This window comes from Lytechinus pictus, chromosome 4 (assembly GCF_037042905.1).
Source record: "Lytechinus pictus isolate F3 Inbred chromosome 4, Lp3.0, whole genome shotgun sequence".
In the NCBI taxonomy this organism is placed as follows: domain Eukaryota; kingdom Metazoa; phylum Echinodermata; class Echinoidea; order Temnopleuroida; family Toxopneustidae; genus Lytechinus; species Lytechinus pictus.
The window spans coordinates 7,501-28,971 of NC_087248.1; the positions used below are offsets into that span (position 1 = coordinate 7,501).

The following is a 21,471-nucleotide window of genomic DNA, read 5'->3' on the forward strand; positions in this document are numbered from 1 at the left end:
CTTTTAACAATTATTTGGCTTGTGAAACCCTACAAGTATTGAAATATGTCTCTTTTTTCAGTATTTTAATCATCGTTTTTGACACCTTTATAACGTTACATAGGCCTATACGTAACGTACTTACCCACTCTTTCCCTTTTTACGCGTTGTTGCGCCTGGTGTCCACTCTTCAATGAAAGTGGGCCCCCCGGGCGGCCTCTCAAGCTCTGGGAGGAACCAAATGTGGATTTGGAAAGTCGTCCTTAATCGGATATATCGCTGTTACCATAGTAGCAACCAGAATGTTGCACACAAAACGCAAATTGAATGTTTCCGTTCCAGATGCGAAAGGAAAAAAAAACATGACGACGGGCCAAAAAGTCTCTTCTAAACTCAACTAACGTCGTAAATAAGCGTTCGCGTTCTTCCAACGAAAGGTCGGGATTGTCGACTGTCCAACAACTCTCCAACTAACAAGTTTCCAACGTTACCAACATCATGTCATTGTTGATTGTCAATCATCTTTCCATCAAACTAGTTTTCAACGTCGATTCAACGTAAATCCATCAAGTTTTTCCAACGTCCAACGACTTTCAAGTTTCCAACGTAGAGCCAACGTTGGATTGTTACCTGGGAGACTGCCTTTGTTCCTTATTCCAACGCATTTTTTACCCACTAAACCATGGGTTAGGCACCAACATGACCAACATCATATTCCCAATGCAGATATCATTCGTTCAGAAGAACAGCCATTGGCTGAAGTTCGTTTACCGTGTTGAAATAAAATAAAATAAATGAAATGAAATATCAAACAAACTATGTCGGGTTTTAGGGTTTTTAGATAACAGCTATTTTTTACTCCAATTTCGAAAGCCATCTTGGATTTTTAGACATAGTGGACCGTTGACTGTCCTTGTAACTTGTCCCAGTTTACTTCTTGACCCTTGAAAACACCAATGAAAAAACCCAAATAAAAGGCATTAAAATAGTTAATAGATGGATTGTAAATTGTTAGGCCATCATGGCAGCCATTTTTACGCAATCTTGGAATTTTAGGTGTCCTTGGGCCCCTTGCATAAAACTTTTTACCAGAAAAAGCTCAGGTTGTTTTTACCGGAGTTTTTGCCCTGTGTTAAAGTCAATGGCAGAAATCAGACTAACCTTAGTTTTCAGTTTTTACAAGAGTTTTCTCAGGTAAAAAGTTTTATGCAACAGGCCCCCGGAGTGCTTATGTTCACTCTTTCCTTTAACCCCCTCTACACCATTGGAAACAAGTCTTGTACGCACCGAAAAAAGGTCTCGGGTAGATAAAGAGTTCAGTGAATGGCAGCCATCTTAGACGCCATCTTGAAAATAACTATTTTCCCGGATGCGGATTTTGGTAGATTTTTAGTATGTTATTCTTGAGATCAAAATACCAAAAAACAGTTGACAAACATTTTTTTTACAGGTTTTTGGGTTCAAAATAGAGCAAAAAAGGGTGTAGAATAGCGGCCATATTGTTTTTGCCAATTTTGGGATTTTAACATAAAAATCAAGGTTGGCAAACAACATATTTGGACTCAGCGCCCTCAAATTAGGCTAAAACACTTCTCAATTCAGCATTAACACGATTTGCCTATAAGGCAGTCTATAGTACTTTTCTCATATCTGGACCTGACTATTATACAAAGTAATAGGTTATGTTTAACAACAGTTGATAAGTATATAACTCGGCATTTAGTGTATTTATCGCTTACTATGCTGAAATGACGCTTTCAAATGCATATTCAATGCTTACTACTGCCAATAGGAGATCAGATCTGGTTGATTTGAGAGTGTGAAATGAAATAAGTACGGATTTCAAAATGATAAATAACTACTAATTATCATCAAAGATTCCCATTTTCAATGTTTAGAGCACGCCGAGAAAGAAAAATGAACAAAACATTAAAATACATAAACTTGTCTCAGTCAGATGTTATACATCACAGATTGCGCATACTTGAATAATATTCACTTCCTTGAAAGCTACAGGGGGTGGAGCTGAGTCGCGGTACGTACCCCATCCTCCTAGCTTGTACGCAGGGCGGGGTTGATGGTATATATCATAGTACCCCCCCCCCTTCCAACTTGTGAGTTATAATGAGGAAGAGAGGCGATATGAGCACAAGAAATGCTTACACTCTTTGTTTGTTATCAATCGCGATAGCTCAGTCGGTAGAGCGGGGGATTCGTATTCTGGTGACCCGGGTTCGATTCATACTTGGTGCGCTAGTGCCCTTTGGTAAGGCATTAATCCTCATTACCAGGTCCTTCGGAGAGGACCTTAATCCGTCGGTCCTCTGGTTGCTTGCTTACAAGCATTCATGCTTTCTTAGCAATCAGGTAAAAAATCCCCACCAACCACCAATCAATACTTTGTTTATTTTTATGCGAATACAAAGGTAAAATCACTTCGAACAAAATTATACATGTTAACAAGAAGCTGTAACTCCACATAATATATATTTTAGCCCATTGATGGACATCAAACAAGTAGAACTTGAAGCTGCAATATCATAAGAAACGCACAAAATATGAATGGAACACTGTATTTTTACATTAAAAATGAGGGGCGTCTAACGAGACGTTTTCTTTCTTTTAACAAGTTTAGTCAGATTAGGTATTGGATGCAAGGTATCAATCTCTTCAGGAGAACCCACTCTTTCTTTGTGACCAAAATATTTAACTTTTCTTAATTTGACCCTCAGTATAGGGCACATGAGAGTAATTCATCCGCGCGCAAAGCATGTCGGACAGGCGTAAGTAAAGATCACATGATTTTATTGGTTAAAATAATTCATTAAAAATAAACAAAATGTTTGTATATCAAAATATAAGTGATAGAAACAATTTCATGTTCTTACTTTTTCATAATTTAGGCCTTTGGGGAGGCTAGACTGCATTTTTGTATTTCTTTTTAATAATTATTTATACCCACAATGCAGTTCGTGTTTTTCTGGCAATGGTTAGTCTTATTTTAGGCCATTTAACTTTTGATTGAGCAGCGCAAGTACCCGATTCACATATCAAGTATTAATGTACTGTTAATTGTGACTAATTTCAGTGAATTAAAGCAAAATCTATCGTGGGATTGATTTATGATGATTTTTTTGATGAGCTATGATTTAACACGTGAGTGAATGGGGGTATGTAATACTCGTGTGAGCCCTAGGGCGCGGCCTTGCCTAGCTTGTGAAGTTTTGACGCCCTCTGCGTTCGTTGCTAGCTAGCAACAATCTAAATAGAGCTAGAGCTAGATAGAGCGCGCGAGATCGAGATTGAGAGCGCTATAGCTAGCGAGGAATTCGAGAACGCCGCATTCATTTTGTTACAAAAAAAACTAATAAAAAAACACGAAATGGGAATTGATTACTATGGAATGCTTGCCTTGACACGTTCGGCAATAGATGCAGACATTAAAAAAGCGTGAGTATTCATTCATTTTTCTTAAGTCGTCAAATTTGTTGGATCTGAGGCGAGCCGAAGACCGATAACTCCGCATCACACAGTCTGCCCGGCCGGGGCGGTTATGGGTGACTGAAAAACGGGGTATTGTCGGTAGCGACGCGATGTGGACTGCGCCCCGCTCTCCTTGGCCTTGCAGTTGCATGGCATGGGCCATGGCCATGGGCTAATACTAGATTATAATTTTAACTAACTTGTTAGCCGGCCTAGAGGACCCGTGATGATATTTTTTATGATTTTGATATTGTCATTACGGTACATCACACAGTGACACAGAGCCTAGACTAGAGAAGTATCTTGATAAGTTGATGCATTGCAAGTGTGAAGCTAGTACTAGTAGTACCAGTAGACTGTCTAGACTTAGTCTAGTGTAGTGTAGACAGGAATAACCGCTTAATTCATAAGTAGGCCTACCATTGACATGTTTCTGGGGATTTCCTAAAAATAATTTCTGACATTTCACTATACGGTACCGTATTCATGCCAGTATTCGGACGGGTAGAAGGTTTTTGATGACTTCGTGGTCTTGATGTAAATGATCAATAAATTTACCTTGCCAAGTGCTAAAGAATATTCTTGCATTGATTTCAGTGTTCATTTTATGGCCTGCCGACGTCGGAGTCGAGCGTAACAGCGCTCGTTTCGTACCCCCTTCCGCCCTTTCAGTATTCGGACAGTACCTTTCAATTTCCGGACAGCTGTGAGCTGGCAAAATGCGCGTGCGCTCATTATCGATACTATTACTAATTGTTTTTGTTTTTTTTATGAAGTGCGATGATCGATGGAGGAGTCTTCTTTGTTTTTAATTTAAATAAATTAAAGGGATGGGTGAGCTTATTAATTGTTTGCTTTTATTTAAATTATGATCTTAGTGATTCAAATTATAAAGGGGGCTTCATTGTTTGTTTTTATTTCATTTCTTATTAAATAAATTATTCATAGTGATTGAAATGATAAGGGGGGGGGCTCTTTTTTTATTTATAATAATTTTTATTCTTAGTGATTAATGATAAAAGGGGAGAAACATGGCTTGTTAATTCCGTTTTTTTTTAATTCAGTAATAGCATTGCTTTATTCTTCGTTGCTTTTTATCTTAATTTTCATTTTGTGATTGGAATGATAAAAGGACGAGCCGGGGCTTCTTGGTTGTTTTCTAATTTATTTTTATTTTAGTGATTAAAATGGTAAAGGGGGGGAAGTTGCCTCAACTTTTTTTGAAAAAATATGAAAATATAGGGAAGTTAAATTATACGTTTTATTTTTCCTGCTCAGTGGAAATGAAATAAATAAATTTGAAAATAGTGACAAAGCTAGGCCTATATCCATCCCGCTTTTTTGATGGTCGTTATTAACGTCACATGATTATATAATATAAGTAGGTTGCGCGGGGCCAAGTGTGTGTGTGTGTATTTGAGTTTTGTCAGACGTGTATCAATCAGATATGATTATTTACGTCTGGGACCGACCTTTAACGTCACCATCCGAAAGACGTGACCAGGGCTCGAACCTCAAACCTCTACATCAATTTGTAACTTCCCCACAGCTTGGATTACAGGCGCACGTCACAACGCCCAGTCAAATATTTTGTATTTTGTAAACAATATCTTTTGGGGCGGGGTTGTGTGTGTGTCTGAATTTTTTAGTGATATTTTTAATACCATTATTGATGATCTCCATTTCTTTTCCCAGGTAAAACAACGGAGAAAAGAAAATTTTTCAAGAAGCACAGGCCTATTATAATACAGGATGCTATTAAAGGAAGTAGAATAGTGAAAATAAATTTAGTGACGCTTGCAGGGTGACGAGTCCCCTTTATCAGAATGAAAAAATGATAATAAGAAACCCAGATAGTGATGATAATTTTCGTGTTTTCTCTTTTCTTGGTATTTAAAAGGGAGTAAAAAATTATATAAATGGAAGAAATGGAAAAGAAACAAGTAGAGTAGGCCTATATACGGAAAGGCAATGGAGGCTGAATATTAAAAAAAAAGAGAGAAGGGAGATTAATCGAAAGATGAAAAGGGAATACTGCATGAAGGAGGGAAATGCAAGGAGTGGACATGCATATAAAAGTAAAAGAGGAGGGGAGGAGGGGATGAGGTCATAGAGAAATTGAGAAGAAAAAAAACTGATAAAAAACGAAAGTGAGATATAAACTGGTGAAGAGGAAAAGGAGAAGAGAGTGAAAAAGAAAGAGAATTAGGTAACGAGTAGGGGAGAGAGAATTAAAAAAATAAAAGAGTTGGAAGGGGGGGGGGCTGGAAGATGAACATTTCTTACACCAATATCTTTGACGTTGTGCAGAATCCTGATAGGTGAAAATATTCAAAATGGAGATAGATGTAAAAAACATGTGGGACATTTTGGTAGTAATTTTTATACTTTGAAAACAAACAGAACAACTCTTTCTTTAAAAAATATAGACACGCTTATTGTGGATTATAGCCTGACATGGTACTCCGAAAATTATTATGTATTTCCAATTTTTAATGACTTGACTATTAAACCCAAGTATCAGCATCAGCACAATGACATTAATAACAAAACAATATTCTTGACTCAATCATATCATGCAGGTGACCCCCGATCCCGCATCCTAGATTTTGATAATATTGTTCTATATTCTCCTAGCTCTTCCACCGCTTCTTTAAAAGAATATATTTTTCTTCATCTTCTTGTTTTTTAATGGAGGTCCCAGTTTTATTTCCTTTTCTTCTGCTTTTTTGTTATCTTCTACTTCTTCTTCTTTTTTTCTTCTTCCTCTTCTTTTTTTTCTGTTCTTTCATCTTCTTCTTCTTCATTATTATTGTTATTTTATTCGGCATTTCAACAAATAAAGTTTACAATTAATCAGTTTACATGAGAATATAGGGCCTACAATGACAAAATTAACAGGGATGTTTGCAGTACAAGTCCAAGTTGCCTGGGAAAGAAATTACTATAGCCCGCAGGCTTTCCTCCCTGACCTGGACTTGTAAGGTAACATCCACAAGAATAAAACATATATATAAACTTTATATCAAACAATAATAATCTTAAACAATATTCTTCTTAGTTAGAGAGGGATCTGTTGCTACAAAATATATGAATAATAAATCAAAGTGTGTCCAATGACATTTTTTAAACGAGAATAAATATGATATAAACAACTGATCAACTGAAAAAGCAGATGCACATGTATTAAATACAGTTTTTATTGGCGATAGGCATAATCCAAACCCCAAATGCCCCCACCCCCGAAAAAAACAACCCAAAACACAAGAGATAAATTTATCCGCCTGATGGACATTTTTGTTCCATAACAGTATTGTCAATAAGATCATTAAACATTTTAATCACTAAAAATTAAAATCTAAAAAAAAAAAATCTTTATATTACATTTCTTATGAAAGTTTGAATTCACCCCAACATTATTTCAAAATTCAGGCCCATGTTGATAAAAATGGCCTCATTCTAGAATACTGACTCATCGATTGCACAAATTCAAATAAAATATCTAGCTCTTCTCAACTTAAAAACAATTGATAAAACTGAAAATAAATTGCCTAGATTTGAGACTTCTTTATTATTATTATTCTTTAGTAAATCTGGCGAAAAAATATTCTAGAATCAGGCAGACTGGTATAATAAACATGCCATTTTTCCATGAAAAGTTTGTGTCAACATATTCCTACAGCTAGGTCCAATAATCGTAGTTGATTTTTACTATAATTATAACTGAGAATGAAAAAAATAATAAATAATTCGAGAATCTAGACTACGCATGCTACGCGCATGAGCTGAGTTATCGATTCCAGCTGTCCGAAAACTTAAAGGAAAATCCGAAAACGATCAGCTGGCGGAAAAGGTGACGTAATTTACGTCAGGCATGTCATTGCAATGGCAGCGGCGAAACAAAGGTAGGCCGTCATCTCGTCTGTCCAATAATCCTTCAAAAATGCAGCTATTATCAGCAAGAAGTGTTGAAAATGTGAATTTTCGACGACGGTTAATTTTAGCCATCGGCACTAATCCAGGAGCAAAGGGAAAAAAGGTCAGTGAATTGGATATTTGAGCGTAAAATTTCGAATTTTGCCGGAGAGTTCCAAACGGGACTAACTGGCATACTGTGCGCAAAATACTACGTTCCAGCCTAGCGCGCATTTGTGTGCGTATAATTGACTAATGCTCTCATTCTATATCAATTAGAAGCGAGACGTCAAAATCAGCCCGCTGTCCGAATACTGGCACGAATACGGTAATCCCCATTCACCGACGGTACGGTAGTTCGTTAGTGTGAGCTCGTATGTGTTATCACGTCCACCAATATGGTCGACTGGTACTGTCCAGACTTCAATTTTTTTTTTAATCTGTTTTATATCTGTTTTATCTGAAAGTACTGTAGTACTTAAAAATCATTATTTGTAGAGTTAAAGGGTTATTTTACCTAAATTTACACATTTTTCAGCCAAAAATGAGGTTTCATCGTCTTGTGGTTCTTGGATATTGGACGATATACGAGTTCCACAATAGCAAGTAGTTTAATAAAGCTTTATTGCTCATATTCCTTTACTCTGGGTTCTACGGATATTTTAGAAATATATCTTATTAAATAAAAAAAAAAATTATTTATCGATAGGGGCCATACAGTATACTATGTATTGTACATACACTGTACTGCACTGCATACATGTATGTCCATGCATTGACCACCATGGCAAGGTCTACAGGTAGATCTATATTAACTATAGTGTCATAGAAATGACCTCTTGAATTAGATGCCTCAGAAATTAAAGATACTGTATGCTTTGTCTCAGAAATTGAAGACATTTTTTGTCAAATATGCTCATTCAGGGGGCGGAGAGGAAAAAATATTAACAATGGACTATAGTCAACCCCACATGGCATTTACACTGTGGCTATTCTGCTACCATTATGGTAACTCTGCCATTCAATTGTAACTTGCATGGAATCCTTGATTCTGATTGGCCGTTGATCAGCGTTACCGTGGTAGTTAACTGACAACATAAACATAGGGTTAGACACAACCAGGTAAAAACAAGCCTCCAAAAGAGGAAGATACAGTGTACATGTATACAAATTGCCCACCCCCCAAAACATATGGATAGACACCAAAACCAGAGAAAAAGACCACCAAAAAAGAAGTTGTGGCCAAAACTGATTTTGGGGGGTTTTGGCAGCCATTTAGGATTTTGGACAGGCACACTTTTTTCTCATGTTGAGATATAAAGGTAAAAGGAATACAAAAAAACTGTTGCCACAGTAAAACCAAAAATCACCCATTTATAGCCCACTTCTATTAATATTTGTGGCATTAGAACGATTGATATTCAATAGATAAAATCTAAGAATTTAAGTTGTTAAAAAACTTAGAACTATTAATAGTGTTCACAAACTTTTATTTCAAGTAAATGACGGTTTATGTTTCGTAGTGCTGTTTACATGTATGTACGTATGTGTATGTGTGTAATATTCCAATTTGGAATAAATATTTAGTAGATTTATGATTCAAATCTCTAAATAAAATGATTTCATATCAAAGGTAATCTAAAACTTTTATAGATTTCGTCAAAATATCAAAATGCGTGATTTTTCCATTCTTACAGCTTTTACGCTAAAAATGATACTTTCACGCAAAAGTGCACTTGACATCTCCCCGTACGTTATTCCTCAGTATTTCCGCAAGACTTTAAGCTGGGATGCTAAGAATTGACAAATTTTGCTATCCAAAGTATAAAAACTTTTGTACTTTAAGTATGTTTTAGTATTTAATATGCATGTAATTGTGTACATAATGTATGGTATTTTCAATTTTTCTTTCAAAATGCACACATGGTAAAATACACATTGTCTCCTTTCGGATAACATAAAATGCGATATCTTCCATCTTAAAAATTCTTTTAATATTCATGGCATTAGGACATTTACATGTACTATACATTCAATGGATAAACAAATTTAAATCGAAGGATTTAAGTTGCGTAAAAAACATCAAACTATTGATAGTTTTCACAAACTTTTATTTTTAGGAAATCGTGATTTTATGTTTCACTGTGCCATATACATGTATGTATGTGTAATATTCAAATTTGAAATGCATATTTATGAGACTTATTTGAAACTTCAAATAAAAACAATTGCATATTAAAGATAATCAAAAACTTTAAAATAATCTGTCAAAATATCAAAATGCCTGATTTTCGACATTTTTAAAGATTTTACGCTAAAAATGACACTTTCATGCAAAAGTGCGTTTGGCATCCGGCCGTACACTATTCCTGGGTATTTTTGCAAGACTTTAGCTGGGATGCCAAACATTAGCAAGCATGTAAACAAATTTTGCCGTCCAAAGTATGAAAAATTGTTTTGGCCGGTCATCTAAATGAGACGGGGGGGGGGGGGGTCTTGAAGATTTGTTTAAATAAACGGGTCTGGAGAATTGAGAATACGTTATACACGTTCTTTATTTAATACAGAGTCTTAGTAGTGGAAGATGGCGGGGCTTTTATGAATTTATTTAATCACCCGGTCTGGAGTAAAAGACTACACTTTATACTCATCTTATTCCACAGGAATGAGATGGTGGGATCTTAAATTTGATGGTTTTTATTATTGATATAACAGGGTCTGGGGTTAAAACTACATTCTATATCCATTTTTACAGGGTCTTAATTTGGTAGACGGTGAGGTGTTGCAGTTTTTTATTATTATTTTTGAAGACTATGCTCTTTATTTTTTTTAATATAGGATCTTTAATAGTTTAGAAGGATCTTCAAATTGTTAAATAACCGGGTTTGGAGTATTAAAAGACTACACTCTATATCTATGTTTATTCCAAACGATAGTGGGTATTTATAGTTTTTAAGATTTTTTTTTAAAGTTTTGAAATAATCAGGTCTTGGGTAAAGACTGTTCTCATCTACGCATGCTTTAGTACAGAAGTCTTACAGTTTTGAAGATTCTTAACATTTTTTATATAAACGAGTCTGGAGTAAAGACCTCTCTTTCTCTCTCAAACAATTATTTTTACACCCATAAAACAATGATTCAAACAAGGAGAAAATAGTTTTTTTCTTAAAGCCTTTGTTTATTCATTTCATTTTATTGCATTTATTTATTCCAAATTCTCATTTAAAAACATATAACATACAAATCAAAGAATACACTATATACAAATAAAGATACAAAAATAGAAATACATTTAAAAAGAAAATAAATGAGAATATGAGGGAGCCAGCATAGGCCAATGGCCTTTCTAAGGCTGGGCTCCCGAGACCATAATATAATCATAATAATCATAGTAAGAGAGAGAGAGAGAAAGTACTGTAAACATAATTATATGGGTGGATGATTAGGCAATACAACTTATTTTCAGATTTATTTATACATGTAGGCATCAATAAGGATTTTTTTATATCTGTTTTTGAAAGAGGCAATAGATGGGCATCTTTTTATTTCTTTATGTATTTTGTTCCATAAAATAACTCCAGCATATTTTACAGAATTTCTAGAAGATTCATAATTCAAGAAAGGTAAATATAAATCACTGGATTGTCTTGTTGAATATGAATGGACATTTGCAGTCAATTTAAAGTATTTTGTGAATATGGGAGGAAGCAACTGGTGCTCAAACATATACGTAAAAGATGCTATTTGTAAATTGTAAATATCAAAAATGTTAAGAACTTTAAACTTATAGAATAAAGGTCCAGATGGTGTTCTAGGGTTGGAGTTATTAATTGCTCTTAATGCTCTCTTCTGTAATACAAAGACTCTATTTTAATGTGTTTGAGCACAGCTACCCCAAGTCATTGTGCAGTAAGATAAATGTGGTAAAATTGTTGCATTATAAATGTATAATATAATTTGACGTGGTATGAAATGTCTTATTCTAAATATAACACCAATAACACAATATATTTTTTGTAAAATTAAATTTACATGAGAAGACCATGACAGGTTTTCATCAAGAGTGATTCCAAGAAAATTAATTGTAGAAACTTGTAATATGTTTTTATCGTTCAAGTAGATATCACTAAGATTGTCAAAAAGTTTCTTATTTTTTGTTTTGAATATCATATAATTTAGAAGAGTTAATAACCAACTTATTTACAAGAAACCACTCTTCGATCCTAGGTATTTCTACATTCAGGATAGAATTTAAATCGACAATACTTTTACCTGAGTACCTGACAAAAAAAAACTTGTATCATCTGCATAGTAATAGGGCACAGTTGGTGACTAACATATTGGACATCATTGATATATAATAAAAATAACAAGGGGCCGAGGATTGAACCTTGCGGCACGTCTGTGTTTATTTGCAGTAATGGAGAATTTATACCATTGATGGATACAAACTGTTGTCTGTTACTCAAATAACTCTTAAACCATTCTAAAAAAGTACCTCTTATAACATAATGATGAAGTTTATATAATAGAATTTTGTGATTTATTGAGTCAAAAGCTTTTGACAAACTCCAGAAATATACCCAACCCAATGTTTTTGTTTTCAAATGCTGTATTGAGATTTTCAATAAATTCCAACAGAGCCTTGCATGTAGAATGTCCGGATCGAAATCCAAATTGTTTATTGTATAATATATTATGTTTGTTTATGAAGGACATTAGTTTGTTATAAACTAATTTTTCAAATACGTTTGAGAAAATAGATAAAAGTGAAACTGGACGATAGTTTGTACACAAATGTTTATCTCCTTTTTGTCTCACCTGCATAGCAGAGTGAGACTATAGGCGCCGCTTTTCCGACGGCGGCGGCGGCGTCAACACCAAATCTTAACCTGAGGTTAAGTTTTTGAAATGACAGCATAACTTAGAAAGTATATGGACCTAGTTCATGAAACTTGGCCATAAGGTTAATCAAGTATTACTGAACATCCTGCCTGAGTTTCATGTCACATGACCAAGGTCAAAGGTCATTTAGGGTCAATGAACTTAGACCATGTTGGGGGAATCAACATCAAAATCTTAACCTAAGGTTAAGTTTTTGAAATGTCATCATAACTTAGAAAATATATGGACCTAGTTCATGAAACTTATACATAAGATTAATCAAGTATCACTGAACATCCTGCATGAGTTTCACATCACATGACCAAGGTCAAAGGTCATTTAGGGTCAATGAACTTTGGCCGAATTGGGGGTATCTGTTGAATTACTATCATAACTTTGAAAGTTTATGGATCTGATTCATGAAACTTGGACATAATAGTAATCAAGTATTACTAAACATCCTGTGCAAGTTTCAGGTCACATGATCAAGGTCAAAGGTCATTTAGGGTCAATGAACTTTGGCCAAATTGGGGTATTTGTTGAATTACAGCCATAAATTTGAAAGTGTGTTGGTCTAGTTCATAAAACTTGGACATAATAGTAATCAAGTATCACTGAACATCCTTTGCGAGTTTCAGGTCACATGATCAAGGTCAAAGGTCATGTAAGGTCAAAGAACTTTGGCCACGTTGGGGTATTTGTTGAATTGCCATCATATCTCTATAAGTGTATTGGTCTAGTTCATAAAACGTGGAAATAAGAGTAACCAAGTATCACTGAACATCTTGTGCGAGTTATAGTAGTTTTCAAAATCAGCACTGCTGCTATATTGAATCGCGTGATGCAGGTGAGACGGCCAGAGGCATTCCACTTGTTTAAATGAAGGCAAGACTTTTGCTATTTTCAAAGATTCTGGAAAGCATCCAGTTTCAATCGAAATATTAATATATGTGACAGTACTGGAGCTATTTACATGAATTGACTTTTTTGAAACTCTGCTATCGATTTCATCATGCCCTGGGCTCTTGCCATCTTTTAATCCCAATACAGCATTTATAACATCAGCTTCAGATATGGCTGTACAAAAGAAAGAATATGGGTAAACAGTAGTAAAAAGTCTAAATAATATCAATTGACAAATGATGTATCCTCTTTATTCAAAGCAAAGTACAAACATAAAATTTGTACAAGTTTAAGACTTTTCCCAAAAAATATGATTAATAGGGGAAAACAATTATTTGTACACATAATGTCCTTTTTTAAGTCTCTTTTTAGTACTTGGAGGGTCCTCCTTTGGCGTCAATAACGGCACGCAGTCTCCTTGGAATACTGTCCACCAGTTTCTCGCATATGGCAGGATCCAGGCTGCTTCATGCTTGCTGAAGCGTAGCTTTCAGAGCTTCTTTGTTGCTTGGGGGATTTGATGGGCGATTTCTCTCTATTTCATCCCAGAGATGCTCTATGGGGTTCAAATGTGCATTTTGTAGGGGCCACTTCAGCACAGATACATGTACCTTCTTCTTGGCCAAGAATGCTGTCACGGTTTGCCTTATGCTCAGGATCATTTATCATGTTTGAAAACAAAATGGCGTCCAAGCAGTTTGGCAGCAGATGGCATCATCGCCTGTGACAGGATGCTCTTTATACATTCATGTTTCCATCAACGAAGTACAGATTGCCTACACCGTCAGCAGCCATACAGCACCACACCATCACGATTCCACCTCCATGCTTGACAGTTGGCTTCAAGCACTTAGGGCTGTATTCATCTTTCGATGTACATGTACGCCAAATTCGCTGACGACCATCAGATCCGAACATATTGAACTTGGACTCGTCAGACCAAAGGACTGTTTTCCAGAATCTCGCAGGCTTGTCAATATGTTCTTTGGCAAAGTTAAAATGTTTCAGTTTGTTCTTGGCACTGATGAATGGTGTCTTACGGGGAATCCTGCCATGCAGTCCACGTTCCTTCAGTCGATTCCTGATTGTTTGGGTGGAGAGTGGAGACCTTAGTGCCAGTACTGGCTTCAACATGTTTCCTGTATCATAAAGGCTTTGCGAGGGTTGAATAGTAAAAATACAGGTTTTTTGGATCCTTTGTTATGCAAGGAACTTACATGTAAGGAGGTATTCCTACTGATAAACAATATTCAGATCAATCCCCTTTGTATGATAAACGGTCTAAAGCCCAAAGTTTTCTGCTTTCTCGACCTGAAAATCTACTTTCTTCTGCTTTACAAACCTCAAATTCTGCTTTCTTCTGCTTTCTAAATTTCTTCACTTTGAAATTCTTCGAAAGCTCAGAAAAGACACTTTGAATGAGTAAAAACTGTAAAAATTCTTACCTGATTTCCCTTCCTACGTACTCCAAAGCATGGGCGAATTCGAATAACTAAAGTCATACGCGCATGCAAGCAGAATGATCAAAACAACAACAGTGCACGTCACAGTAAATACATGTGCATATTGCATGAACGAACATAGAGGGCAGCAACACACTTCAGTGTTGTTGCTGCCCTCTACGTTCGTTGATGCATACATGCTACTAGTACGGGCGACCAAGCGTTCCATCACCGTAGTAGCGTGACGTGCACTTGAATATTGCTTTCGCTATGCATGGAAATTTCCAGAACAAATCGCGCACAAAGGCTGCTGGGATAGCTGCATTGCGTAAGTAGTACGTAGTGTTGTACTTATAAATTTATTGTGGGTCAAATCTGGTAAGGTGTTCGATCGCGATCGGTAGGCTGGTTTCACAGAGCTTAATTTGTGCAATTCCTAGACTGGATTTTATAGACTGTATAGTGTATTATCAATTAGGATGCTTTTGGAACCAATTTTTTTATACTTTAAAACTAAGATTTCTCACCGAATTCACTGTTTTTTCAAAACTGTGTTTTCCGCTTTCTACCCCGGTTTCTGCGATTTCCGCGGAAAATCTGCAAAGCGGAAAACTTGGGGCACTAGATAAACCATTCTTTAATGAGTATTTAAGATCTGTAAACAGGTAAAATGGACTCAAAATGAAGTGTACAAATAATTGTTTGAGGGTAAAAAATGGACAAAATAACGAAAAAAAACTAAAATTATGTAATTTACGTTGGAAAATTCATTTAGGATCACAGGACATATGCATATCCCACAATGCAGTCACTTTTTGGGGACAAATTTTCAGAAGTTTTTGTAGCGAGACTATAGGCGTTGCTTTTCCGACGGTGGCGTCGTCAACATTGAAATCTTATCCAAAGTTAAGTTTTTGAAATGTCATCATAACTTAGTAAGTATATGGACCTAGTTCATAAAACTGAGACATAAGGGTAATAGTGTATCACTGAAGATCTTGCCTGAGTTTCAGGCAAGCACCCGAAGCTACCGCCATTTTGTTTAATCCATTAGATGCTAAAATAAGCCCTCATTAATATTAATTTCGTACTATGCTCCCTCGTCAACTGTGGTTTTGTACGTGTATTAGACAATACGCACATCAGCGCAATGACAAAGGTCAACTTGGCAAATTCATTAATGTATTCATTTTGTTACGCACTCGTGACGCGAAGGATTCAGCGAATCAAGCAAGCGCAAATCTCAGACGATACGTTGCGCTCTATAAAGTATCGATATCACAAGCGATATCACTTAAAAACAAAGCATTGTTTGTATTGCGTCTCTTAGGCCTTTGCTAATTCCAAAAGGGAAGATGAAAAGAGTAGATCAAGTCGTGATTAGGTAAAGAGGTCTCTTGTGCTTTTGCCATCCCTAAATTGTAGTTACCATACTTGTAACTCATGATGAAACGGGCCCCAATTTATCATGTTTAATACGTTTCCTGTCCCCTTTATTCTCCAGCATTTCTTAATCTGTTTTTTTTTCCATTTAATCATTTTCCCACTCAAAATTCTTTTGTGCCGCCTTTCTCCTACATATGTAGAGCTCATTTTCAAAAGGGGTTAGGTCCAGTTTTCATCAAACTTGATTCTTATGTCTTAATGTATAGATTTTTAGTAGCTATATAAGATCAGACCTTCATTTTTGAGGAGCGCGATCGCGCCGGCGCTCCTACCGCGCTCCTAAAAAAAATAAGGAGAGCAAAAAATCGCTCTCAAAAAAAAAAAAAAAAAAAAAAATTGCTAAAATTTCACATTTTCATCTTTAAATCCATGAAATGGCCATCTATTTTCCATAATTCCTTGAAATTATTTTGATTTAGTTGAAAACTATCAGAAAAATGAAGAATATTCATCTCTTTCCCGACTCTGATTTGAATTTAAAATCGGTAAATATTGTAGTCCCACATAGTGCTGCAAGTCAGGCGGCATGTTCGGGTTCGGTTCGGTTCCGCACGGTTCCGCAATTTTTTTCCGAACTTTGGTTCGGTTCGGGGTTCGGAAATAAATGCCAAATTAAATTTAACATATAAAAAAATTAAGTTCGCCGACCCACGAACACATAATTACCCTTGATGATCTGTCATATATTTATAATAAATTTTGTTTCTAAAAAGAATAGTTATGAAATTGTTGCATAACTTTCTTTTGTTTTAATCTTTAAACAAAAAATATGAGTCATTTCTACTTTCATTTTTAAAATGCAAAAAAAAAAATCAAAAGAAAAAAATATTGATAACGAGAGAATCAGGACATTAACAGAATTACAAAGAAAAGAATATTTTTTTTTCATGATTATTTCATGTAGCTAAGACCATGATCGATTACAATGGCATTGCCAACGCAGCTTCTCAAATTGGAAAGTGTTGATCGGGAATGTCGAAACAGTAGACAAACAACCTCAACTCAACTGTTATTATACTGGTAAAATTCACATTCCAAAGAATATGAAATGTTTTAGAAAGTCCCTATTTTCTGAAAAGTGGTTAAATCTGGTCAATCAATTACTTTAAAAAGATAAAATATCAGTCCATTCTTGGTCCAGAAAGATCGACGCTACGCGACTTCAAACATATTTCCAACACGAAAATGAGTACATGGGACTGTACTGTGTATTTTAGTGTTGTGAAATCACTCGGCGATGATCGTCAGAACCAAGACGGAACTGATAATTTATTATTTCATTTTCAGTAATTGACCAGATTAAACCACTTTTTTAGAAAATATTGACAACGGAAAAACATTTGAAATTCGGAATACGAATTTTACCTGTATAATAGCAACTGAGAGCAGGTTGTTTGGACTTCCTGTTTCAACTTTCCTTACCAACCATTTGATTTCCGGAACATCGATCAGGGAACATGCGTTGATTTGGTTTGAATTTTTATCTTTTCTTTTTTTTTTTCAACCTCATTCCTTCATCTCTTATTTATTTATCTTTTATATTAATATGGAAATTTCAGAAGGTGGAATATATTTACTTTACCATTACTTTGTCAGTCACAAGGAATTAATTTATGTCTTGTATTTTTCTTTTTTAAATACAAAACAATTAAATGTACGTCGGATTAGAGCAATACGTAATTCAACTACACTTTTTAACTGAGTTAAGCTTAAAATGTCCCCACGTTAAAATAAATTCATGTTTATAAAAAAAATTGAAAATGATACAAACTTAATCAAACACGAGACCGAAGCTGTCATACTTTGTCATTTACAAGGAATGAATTTATGTCTGGTTCTTTTTCTTTATTAAATACAAAATGATTAGGTCCGATTACGATCACGATCGATTACGGCAATACGTAATTAAACCACACTTTTATACCAAGTTTAGCTTCAAAATGTCCCCTCATTTTATCAAGAAAAAATATATTCATGTTAATAAAATATTCTGAAGTTGATAACAGTTCAATCAAAGACGAGATGGGAGCTATCATAGTGGATTTAAAAAAATATATAGAGTGGAATTCTTTTTGTGCACAATCACTAACCAATATTTTTTTAATTTTATTTTATACTTAAATCTATGTAGTCATTGCACTTTTGCATTGCAAATATATATTTTTTTTTTTTCCGAACTACCGAACCAGGCCTTTGTGTTCGGTTCGGTTCGGTTCGGTCCGGTTCGGAAGTGCCAAGTTCGGCGAACTTCCGTTCAGTTCGGCAGTTCGGCTACAGCACTAGTCCCACATGTAGACTTCCATGGTGTTCATGGATTTAAAAATGTAAAATGTGAAATTTTTGTAATTTTTTTTTTTTTTTTTTTTTTAGCAGGAGCGTGATATTTTGTTAAAGTATTGACCCAGGCCTAGTTTCACCACAGATTAATTAATAGCTACACAGCTATTGCATATACAACGTTAACGGAGTCGTTTAGGCCCAGACCTAGATCTAGACCTAAATTACAGACCTAGATCATAAGCCCTGGGGGTAAGTTTCGAGGGTTGGGAAAGTATAAGTTAGACTAGATTTGAATTAGGTAGGCCTAGCTCTTGATAGCATCGATGAATAAATAAGAGTAAAGTAGCCTAGGCTAGATCTAAGTATAAAGTAAGTAGGGCCTAGGATTAAGAAGATCTAGGCCCTAGATCTATTGATAATAAGACAAACATGCAGAGCAGCATGTTATTTCTAAGACTGAGTCTAACTATATTTATAAATAACAATAAGAGTTAAAATGGGTGGGGGCTAAATGCAGAAGCCTGAAGTTATGCAAAATAAATTTGATATCTGAAACAAAGTGAGGACTGAGGATTGACACAATTACAGGCGTATCTTCAGCCACACTCCGCTTCACAGTTTATTCCTGACTGAGTCTCGATCTACTGAAGATAGATGCAGATCTCCCTCTAGGTCTAACGTTACAGTGTACAAATAGAAGCCTCATTCTTCTTGTTTTTAAATCAATCGTGGGTTGGTCCTTGTTGGAGCAAACCAGCCCGATTATCTCTCGATTCCCAGCCGGCTAGGAGCCCGTACAAAATACATAACAGCGGCATAATGGCATAACCACAACACTGCAAGCAACATACAGGCTGCACTGGGCGACGATGACAATCTAACTTCAATTTCAAAGACCAAATTCTGCTTTCCTTTTAACAGAAGAATGATAGCAAACTCTCTAATTTGTTAAAGAAATAACCTAAAATCACAAAATACAGTGTGAAATGTGTAAATAGTCCACTGAATTCATGTAGGTCCATTTTGTGTGTGGAAAGAAAAGTTTCAGAATGAATGAATTAGATGACGTAATGAGGTCAAATGAATAATTAATTCTTTAACACGATACCACTAGTATCGATGACAAAGAATCAGGGAAATCGCGTATTAATGACGCTCTTAGCCAATGAAAAGGCCGGATTATGAATATCTTCATGCTCATGAATGTCAATGAGGGCTTATTTTTATCTTCAAATGATCGCGGTAGGCGGAGCCTAATTTCATTTGTTTTGTGCTGAACGGTCTAGTAATATATCATAAGGTCTTTGGTTTCAGGTCACATGATTAAGGTCAAAGGTCACTTTGGGTCAACAAACTAAATGGCCATGTTGGGGTTATTTGAGGAATTGTCATAAATTAAAAATTTTATGGATCTACATGAAGTTCATGAAACTTGGACATAAGAGGAACCATGTATCCCTGATTATCATGTGCGAGTTTCAGGGCACATGACCAAGGTCAAAGGTCACTTAGGTTCAACAAACTTTGGCCATATTGGGGGTATTTGAGGAATTGTCATCATAACTTTGAAATTTTATAGATCTACAGTGCGTATCAAAAAAAAGTTTACACTTTGAAAAAGCCCTGGGAATTAAAAAATATACAACATGTGGCTAATTTTTTCACATATAATCTTGGGTTTGGGTCTCATCTAACCAATGAAAGAAATTTTTTGACAGAATGTTACACGTGAGTGAGCACTGTCCATTTTTGTAAAGCTTGCAGAAATCTGTTTGCGCAGAAATGCTCGTTTTCACGCTGTGTCAAGGGAAAAGGGCGAAATCAAACGTACCCTGCGATACATTTCTCAAACATTTCCCTTGCACTTTTAGTCAATTGAATAAAACGGATACATTCAAACATTTTGTAACGATTTTGCCACCCAAATTGAAATTTCAACACTTAGTAAGCACAACCTTTACCATTTTTGTGCCAGCTGGATCTGAGGACATAATTGAATCTGAACAAAAGTTTATATCAGACATCTCCAGCATTTTTCACTAAGGTTTTATCATTTAAAGTGGGTTTACATTTCATTTTTCATTCAATATTGTTTCTCCACACTTTTCCCAAGCTTGACAATGATTAACAAAATGAAAATCAAGCCTAAGCCATTTCATGTATTAAAATCACAGCTCGGTGTAAAGCAAATATCGTCACAATGGCCTTGGTGTGTGGGGGAGTGGGGTGGGGCGCAATGCATTCTTCGAAGTGTTTTGGGCAAGGAAACAAGTTAAAAAAGGTAAGAGATATCTTCAAATCAATTTTACTAGCTAAATTACATGTGTTCTTCATGATTAAGGTCTACTTTTATTCGCATAACTATTTCAAAGTTCTGCGCAAATCATTTTTCAATAACTTTTCAAAAGTAAGTGGTGCTCACTCAAGCAGAAATATTTTTCGACAGTTATATCGTCATTTGCTTAAATGGATCTGTACCAATGTTAAAATGTGGAAAAATCTTCAGGATCTTACAAATGTATAATTTTACAGGAATTTTTCTAATTGTAAACTATTTCTTGATACGCACTGTAGTTCATGAAACCTGGACATAAGAGCAATCAAGTATCCTTGAACATCCTGTGCTAGTTTCAGGTCACATGATCAAGATCAAATGTCATTTACATGTAGGGTCAACAAACTTTGGTAATGTTGGGGGTATTTGTGGAATTGTCATAACTTTAAAAGTCTATGGATCTAGTTCATGAAGCTAGGACATAAGAGCAGCAATGTATCCCTGAATAATAATGATAATAATAACAAACAGTTCTTGTATAGCGCATATCACAATTATGAATAATGTCTATGCGCTTCCAAAGGACTTGGATATTATTACCCCAGCTGTAGCTTGGCTGCCGTAATTACTAAGATTACAGCGCACACGCATTTCAAGGAATAAATTCCTGCCAGGTACCCATTCACCTCACCTGGGTTGAGTGCAGCACAATGTGGATAAATTTCTTGCTGAAGGAAATTGCACCATGGCTGGGATTCGAACCCACGACCCTCTGTTTCAAAGTCCGGAGACTAATCCACTGGGCCACAACGCTCCACATACCCTGCCAATGCCCTGAATACCCTGTGTGCGTTTCAGGAACAT

At 35.6% G+C, this 21,471-nt stretch overlaps 1 protein-coding gene across 1 annotated transcript in view; it reads left to right on the forward strand.

Annotated features, from left to right (window-relative positions):
• Positions 1-3,231: 3,231 nt before the first annotated feature.
• Positions 3,232-21,471, forward strand: part of LOC129259746 (dnaJ homolog subfamily B member 13-like) — a 29,528-nt gene continuing 11,288 nt past the window's right edge. The window contains exon 1 of the mRNA XM_054898006.2: positions 3,232-3,429. Within this exon, the coding sequence (XP_054753981.2) occupies positions 3,362-3,429 (68 nt within the window). The 5' untranslated portion in view covers positions 3,232-3,361. The remainder of the gene's footprint in view (positions 3,430-21,471) is intronic.